Source organism: Cariama cristata, unplaced genomic scaffold (genome assembly GCF_000690535.1).
Source record: "Cariama cristata isolate BGI_N322 unplaced genomic scaffold, ASM69053v1 scaffold20076, whole genome shotgun sequence".
Lineage (NCBI taxonomy): Eukaryota > Metazoa > Chordata > Aves > Cariamiformes > Cariamidae > Cariama > Cariama cristata.
The window spans coordinates 1,092-9,369 of NW_009622921.1; the positions used below are offsets into that span (position 1 = coordinate 1,092).

An 8,278-nucleotide genomic window follows, 5' to 3' on the forward strand; every position below is an offset into this window, starting at 1 on the left:
CCTGGGATGCCCGCCCCTTCCCTCCCTTCCAGATGCAAAAACTAACTGAATGGATGTGCACAGATCCCGGGGCGGGCTAACTGATTTGTTTTGGCAGGAGGCATTTAGAGGAACGCCAGGGGGCAGACGGACTTCGTCACAGAAGCAGATCAATTAATCCCACCCAGCTTCCACAAGCTGGACTGGGAGTGCCCAGCACTGCAAGGAGGCTGCTGCTGAGCCCATCAGGGTCTCCGGCAGAAAGGCTCGGGACAAGTCCGCAGACCCATGCCCTGGGCTCACCTAGCACTGGCACCGTGGTGTCTGCCTCAGTTTCCACTTCCCCGAGATTGGAGGTGAGGACCCATCCACCACCCGTGCAGCGGGCTTCGCTGCTGCCTGGGCAAGGCACTTCATAGCTTAAATCACGCCAGGGCTGAGCATCACCACAAGCAGGACTGACCCAAGGGCAAATCCAGGCAGTGGCAGCTTAACACAAGTTGGGGAGGGAGTCCCTTAACACCCCCCACTTGTTTAGCCAGGGAGGGAAGAAACTGGCCTCCTCCTTATATTTTATGTCTTTGCTCATCTGATTTTACCTTTAATGATCGGCATCTTTCCCCGTGCAAGAGGCATGGTCACAGCGGGCTAAAAAAGGGTGTCACGTCATCGGGACACAGCGATAGCATCTGGGTAGATGTAGTCCCTCGGCTGCAGCCAGTGGCCTGAGGAACAGGCTGACCCATCCCCAAGGGACAGGACAGAGTAGGGTCTCCCACCTACAAGGTTTTTAAAGGCTGGACCCTTCACTATCCTTAACATGAGGCAGAAGGAAGGGGAAAGCCCAGAAGTGACCCAAGGCCAGAGCCTTGCACTGAGGCAGACATAAGCTCAGCATCTGGCTGCAAAGATCTAGAGGACATAAACTCCAGTATGAAAAAAAAAAAAAGCAGCAGTGGTGAGGGAAGGCAAACGGGCAAATTAGTTCCAAATCAGGGAAAGGAAAATAGAAGATGGCTGTCAAAAAACAGCCTTGGCTTTTGGACTGCGGAGGCGGTAGCTGGTGGGATGTAACGGTGGTACCCGAACAGACATGGAGCTGAGCTGGTAGAAATAACCCTGCTCTGGTCTTGGAGCTCCTCAGTGGCTTAACTCTGCAGCAGGGGGAAAATAGAAATAAAATGTCCCTCAGAGATACAGGACAGAGCTAGCAAGTGGCCGAAGGGATGGCGAGTGCCCTCACAGGCTGCTGTTGGGATGGGTGGTGGGAGGCAACGGGGATGCTGGGGCAGTAGCAGAAGGTCTGTCCTGGGCAAGACCACTGGGATGTTAAGAAAGACGGGATCCTTCCTAACTCACAGCTACTGCAGAGACCTTCACAACGTCCCAGCCAGGCTGGATGTTAGGGTTATTTCTCCAGAAGCCTGTTGTTTTCATCTCTTTTAGTCAATAAGGTTTTTCCCAGAAGTTCAGAGAAAGCAGGAGCAAGAAATGCCGTGGGGATGGATGTCCCTTTTGACAGACTTGTCTTGTTCCTCTGCAATTAAATGTGAGGACAATTGAGCAGCAGATACTTCAGTCCCAGTCTTTCTAGGATGTCTGTGCCCAGCAGAGACTGAGTAAGGGGCTGTGGGAGGGAGAGGAGGGCAGCAGCACCTTCCCCTCCCTGAGCCCATTCGGGGACCTCTGACAGCAGAGCCCTTGGCCAGTGGAGCCCAGGTTTCCTGGCTGAAGGGACCATCGGTGCCCTGGTGGCATTAAACGGTTCCTGGGTTACGGTTCTTACACTTCCTTAAACTGAAACATCTAGCAACCTCAGGAATCATCGCTTTCATTATCAGAAACAGCATTTTCAATACCCTGCCATAAACATCATCTGCTTTTGCCAGATTCATACTGTTATTAAAGCAGTCACTCCTTCATGCCCCAAGTCCATGAGACGTTTCATTATATATCTTAGCACACCTTGGTATTTCCACGGGTTTCAGCAGCATGATGCCCACACTGGAAGCCAGACGTATCCTTAGGTACACTCGAATATTACCGTAAAGCTGTCACCTTCCCCATGCCTACTTTTATTGGTTTCAGCCACAGCTGGGCAAACAGTACTTCCATGTCTGCCTGGCCTTTTGCACGTGAGCTACAGCTTTCCAGATTTCTCTCTGCAGGGAAATGCTATTTCATGGTGACAGCCATTTACTAAAAAAATGCCAAAAAACCACCCCAGCCCCAAAGAATTTATGCTCTTATTCAAAGAAACACATGAAGTCGGGTGAGGGCAGCGACTGTGACATCCAAGCCAAGTACTCTGTGTGACAGACATCCCAGCCAAGTGCCCTGAATAGGAGGGTGACGGCACACCTCGCCTTTATTTACACCCATCATGGGCCAGATCCTCAGCAGACACAGTTTGCTGGGCTGCAACAGAATCGCACTGACTCCCGTATCCCTCTGGGAGTTATTTTGAGCATCTCAGCCTTCTCAAGGTCAGCCTCCCGGCGTGCAAGCAAGGCACTCGCATGCAACTCTAAGTGTGTGTTGGTGCTGGGGAAGAAGAGATAAACAGCAGGACCAGGGAAATTAGAAACCCTAAAGTAACCTTAACCCCAGCCCAGCACAGATGCGTGGATCGCTCCAACAGTAACGCTTTGGATTCAGATGCTCTTGATCAGAAGCAAGTGCCGCGTTTCGGTATTCGACAGCTCCCTCCCTCCCTCTTTTCCCAGCTCCAAGCAGTAATGAATGATACATCAGTGCCTGGTGGCAGGAGATCTCGCTTCAGTCATTAGGAGGTCCGTCTCTGGAGACTGCCGGGGTGAGCCAAGTCCTTCTTGGTACTCGTTACGCCACGAGGCCGTAGATCAGAGGAGCTGGGATCTGAGACGAGCCGCGGTACAGATGCCTCGTTGTGGCTGTATAGAGACAAAGACGGCAAGAAGCCCTGCAGGCTTTTTAAGCCTCACCGGCAGCCCATGGGGTTGCTCGCAGAGTTTCCCTGCCCCTCGAGGCCACCGAAATATGTGGTGTGATAGCATCCCAAGAGAGCTGAGCTCTCCTGCCCGCTCTCTGCCCGGCCCTTAGCCCACAGCTCCGGGCACGGCTGTTTGCTCTCCCTTCTCGCCACTTGTTGATCTTCCTTCTTTCGAGCGGAAGCGGTCTGGCACAAATCAGTAGTTATTTATTAACCCCGAGAAGCAGAGAGGCTGCAGCACCTGAGCTCTCAGACAGGCTCTCAGCTCATTTTTCGGGAGGAGCAATGGTTTATGGAGGTGGGTGAAACACAGGAGTGACAGCCCCGTGATGCCGGTGCCGGCATGGTGGAGGTACGCAGGCTGGAGAGCTCTTGATCAATTCACAGAGCAAATAAATCCAAGGATCCCCTCCAGAGAAGTGTAGGGATGCAGAGCTCTGCACAGAAATGGGTTGCCAGCCAGCTGTGGTCTGCACGCTAAAAGCCAGGCTGCCTTAAATACAGCCTCATTACGCTCGTTATCAACAAACTGTTTGTCTCCTCCTGCAAGCTGAGGCAGCACTTTCTACTGACACAGCAAGTTCCCTGCTCCCAAAAACGAGAGGGGCTGAGCCCCAGAGCAGAGAGAGGGGAGGTGGCTGCTGGGGAAGGGACTGGGAAGGAGCGGGGCAGTAGGTGCCAAGGGGAGCGCTTGGAGAGGAAGATGAAGGCAAAACCCCAAGGGGAGGAAGGGCACGGGACAATGGTCAGAGGGAGGAGAGAAAGAGAGCTTGGGCACTGGCACACTGGAGATGTTGGAGAACAAGGTGAGATGGAGATGGTGGAGGACAGGGTGAGGTAGAGATGGTGGAGCACACGTTGAGATGAAGATGGTGGAAGACAAAGTGAGATGGAGATAGTGAAGGACATGGTGAGATGGAGATGTTGGAGAACACAGTGAGATGGAGATAGTGAAGGACATGGTGAGATGGAGATGGTGGAGGACAAGGTGAGGTGGAGATGGTGGAGGACAGGTTGAGGTGGAGATGGTGGAGGACAAGGTGAGATGGAGATAGTGAAGGACATGGTGAGATGGAGACATTGGAGGACAAGATGAGCAGCAGGGAGGTGACAGGCAAGCAGGGATGGAGGGAAAGGCCACCGCTGCCTTTCGCTGGTGGGAGAGGGCAGGAGGAAGGTTTGCACCTTAAAGCACAAAAGTGGGCTGTGTTTCCTGGAAGACAAGGCATAAAAAAAGGAAAGGAACCGTGTAAGCTGCCAAGCCGGACCAGAGGTGAGCTCTGCCTTGTCCAGGGTGGGATCTCCAAAGGGGCCACCACATGGTGCTCTGGGGTGCCTGGGGAAACCCCGTGGTCAGCAGATGTAATTGTCCTTACACACCAGTCACCTCGATGCAAAGCAGGGCCAAAAACCCCCATCTAATTTTAGGCAAGGTAAGAAAGGTGAAAGTGATGATGAGAAAAGAGTCTGTGACTAAGGCAAGACCACACACCTGGGTCTGGGAGGGGTTCTGCCTTGTGACCTTGGGGACCTGTCCCTCACCGTACTTCACCTCTTTGGCTGTGGAAGGAAGCAGCTTCCAGGGCTTCCAGAAGCTTGTGCCCAGTTCCCAGCACATTATGGCAATGGTGGCCACAGGAGCATGAAGATAGGAAAAGCTGAGGCAGGGCTATGAGAAAGACACCAGCATTTCCTTAAGGACAAAGCGGAGAAGGAGCTGAAACACTCCTCTGCTCTCCAGGAGAGCTCCTCCTCCAGAGCCCGGCTCAGATGCATCAGAAGGACATGAAAAGGAGACATCAGGAAGCATCTGGGGGTGCAAGGCCGGGTGGGAGGAGGCGAGGCTGCCCTGGAGAGATACAGGAGGCTGGAGCGGTGGGTGGTTTGGAAGGAGAAATGCCTCTTCATTGCGCTCCTGTGCTGCAGGGCCCCTGGCACTTGTCCGGTGCTTAGCAGCTCTGTTGCAATATAAATGATAATGGACAATAAGAGATGATTTGCATGAGAGTGACCACTGAAGACATAGGGTGTATGGGGAAACAATAAGGGAGGAGAGGAAGGGGACCTAGGACTTGGTGAGGATGAGGGATCCAGGTGACCAAGGCCAGAGCGGCCAGAGGGGAGCTGGGGAAGGCAAAGGGCAGGGGGCTGCCGGAGCCGGGGGATGCAGGCAGAGCTCCCTGTGCCGCAGGGGTTGGCAGGCGCAGGTGGGTGGAAGCAGCCGGAGGGGCAGGGAGAGGAGGCAGCCGGGTGCCCTTTGGAAGGTGGCTGTCGTATCATCATTTTGGCCCAAACAGCAGGAAAGAGAAGAGATGGGAAGGATGAAAAAAGGAAGTGGGAGGAGATGGTGGCAATGGGGAGAGGGCAGCTCCGGGTGCCCCCGGCTAGAGATGCTCAGCAGCAGCAGGGCTGGAGCGGGGCCAAAAGGAGAGCCACGGGGAAGTCAAGGACAGGAGCTGCTGAAACACACCGTGGGAAAGAGCTAAAGCGCTCGTCACGAGTGTAAGCTGGTGTCAGCGGGGCGCGGCTGGCGGGAGGACCGGGAAAAAAGCACAGAAATTAGGGCAGCAGGGTGCCCCGGGGACAGGAGGAGCAGGAGGCGAGGAGTGGGAGAGAGCTCCTGGGGCCAAGAGGAACTGGTCCCACAAAGGCAAAGCAAGTGGCTCGGCTGCGGGAGGGTTGCGGAGCTCGATGGGCTGGACACGCCGGTCTGCTGGAGAAACCTCCATCTGCCTGGCAGACACTGACGGCAAACACTGGCTTGGCCGCGGCAGAGAGGGGTCTCTCCCCCACCGGGTTACAGTGGAGGAAGGGGCAAAAGACATTTGCTCTGTGCAGGGTTTGCCTCCGGCAGCCCTGCTGCTGGGAAGAGAAAAGCGCGTGAGAGCTTCAAAGAGCCTGCCGGGAGCTGCAGGTGGGATTTCTGGCCCGAATCCAGCCTGGCTGGATTTTCAGGAGGATGCTAAACCTACAGAATAATTTCAAAGGTGAGGCATTCTGGACACTCAGCTGACACAAAAAGGCACGCAGGCTCCCAGACTGCCGGCCTGCTGCCTTCCCAGAGGTCTTCTCCGCTGCTGGGAGCACCAGTTAAGCACGCCACGGAGCCACGCAGGGTTTGTGACTGCTCTCCATCACTACTCCCAGAAGGATGCCCTGTACCTGCCGAAATCTCAGCAGCGGAGTGATGGGTGGGTGGTCCCGGCTCCAGCTGCAGGCTCCCAGGAGCAGAGCACAACGGGGGCTGTGGACATGGCATGGGAGGGTTTAATCCGAGGAGGAAAACAGAGCTCTTGTTCTTGCCTATGTGCCTGTCCGTGCTGGGTCACGGGGACCTCATGCCAGCAGCAGCCTCCCTACCCATGGTCCAGGGTTAATGAAGAGCAAGGGGTGCTTGTGCAGAGAGGTCCTTGGTGGTGTGACAGAGGAGGGGACATTGCTTGAGGGTCTACGATGTGGTTTTGGAGGCCCACGGCTCAGTGGGAATGAGGCACTCAGCAAGCCTACTCCCGGATCCAGCAAGTCGCAGGCGGCTTTCGGGACAGCCCCGTGGGTAAGCACTGCAGGAGGGGGAGAGAAAAAGTCACTGAGACGTGGTCTGAATCCGTCGCAGAGTCTTTTTAGAAAGCTCCTGGTCGATAAAAGCCTTTTAATATTTCGAGGTAGGACTTTGGGGATGATTTTCACAGACTGCCGCCGACACCTAGCGTTCAGCCGGCAGGAGCCCGGCAGGCTCAGCAAGGGCAGGATGCCAAGGACACGCAGCCCCACGGCCTGCAACCCTCTGGCCCCAAAGTGGGCAGCCAAGCGGGCACCGCCACGCTGTGCCAGTCCCTGGATACCCTGCTGGGATACGGGAAAGGGAAGAGGGGTAAAGTCTCCTGGTCCTTTCGTCCCACATCCTCGTGGCTCCAGCTGCCTGGGTCTGCTGAGTGCTGGCTGAAGGGGCAGTTTGGGGACAGGGGCAGGGACAGGGACACATCCCTGCGAGAAAGGGATGGAGCCCGACCCCTCGTCTGCTGGGCTCAAACTGCAGGGCTGCTGCTGGCAGGCAGTGCCATCGGCTGCCTGATGATGCCATCGCTGCCTGGCAGTGCCATCACTGCCTGTTCATGGCATTCGCTGCCTGGCGATGCCATCTGCTGCCTGGTAGTGCCATGCACTGCCTGGCTGTGCCATCTCCTGCCTTGCCATTGCCATCTCCTGCCTTGCAGTCCTATCTCCTGCTTTGCAGTGCCATCCACTGCCTGGTAATGCCATCGCTGCCTGCTCGTGGCATTGGTGCCTTGCAGTGCCATCCGCTGCCTAGCTGTGCCATCCACTCATGCATCCATCCACGCACTGCCTGGCAGCCTGGACGAGGTGGGGACAGGCCAGTGACACGGACATGCACTACCCTTACCCACTGCAGAGCTGTCCCAAGGCAAGCCCATGAAAGCCGCAGCAGACTCCCTGATAATGAAGAGAGCAGACTGCGCTGTCGGGCTTGAAATCTGCCAGCAGCAGAGACGCTACACGAGCTGCATAAGCCCTGCAAAAGGAACTCATTAACCCAGGACTGCTTAATATGCTGGAGGCTCTTGCACAGCCCTGGAGCTGCAGTAGGATGCCGTGCCAGGTTTTGCCCGCGCAGACCCTCAGCGCAGCCGGAGGCACAGGGATGCACACCGAAACCGCAGCCGGCCTTCTCGCTCGCGGACCGGGTGAGCCGAAGCCCGGCGGTGCAAGGCCAGGAGGCTACGACACGGTGGGAAGGATGCGTTAGTGCCCATGTGCATGGGGTGCGCGATGGCACCTCAGTTCCCTTGTGCACCCGTGGGGCCCAAAACTGACACTGCCCCACTCCAGGGACCATGGGGACCTGGTTTGCCTGGTTGGGAACAGCAATGGGTCACTCTTCCAGGTCTTCTCTACTCCCAAGTGTTTCCAGTCCACCAGTATTACAGTGCTTGGCTTCACAAGCTCAACCCATAGCGGAGCCAGGGTGCAAACGTCACCTTGGGGTGTTTTATGGCACCCCAAATGTTCAAATGCAAAGAGGCAAAGCCTAGCCCTCATCTGCTGTACGGGTACCCTACAAGCGCAGTAGGGGTTGTGGGTTATGTCTTTTATACATCTCCTAATTATTTTATGTAACTTCTTTTTTTTTTTTTTTTTGATCTCAGGTCCGGGATAAGAAACTCCTCAATGACTTGAATGGAGCAGTGGAAGATGCCAAGACAGCCCGACTTTTTAACATCACCAGCTCAGCCCTTGCCACCTTCTGTATCATCCTCATCTTCATCTTCCTGCGATACCCCCTCACTGACTACTAGAGTGAGGCCAACA

At 55.5% G+C, this 8,278-nt stretch overlaps 1 protein-coding gene across 1 annotated transcript in view; it reads left to right on the forward strand.

Moving 5' to 3' along the window:
- The window catches only part of IFITM10 (interferon induced transmembrane protein 10), a 9,363-nt gene extending 1,085 nt beyond the window's left edge, over nt 1-8,278 (forward strand). The window contains exon 2 of the mRNA XM_009702540.1: nt 8,116-8,278. Coding sequence (XP_009700842.1) covers nt 8,116-8,265 — 150 coding nt within the window. The 3' untranslated portion in view covers nt 8,266-8,278. The remainder of the gene's footprint in view (nt 1-8,115) is intronic.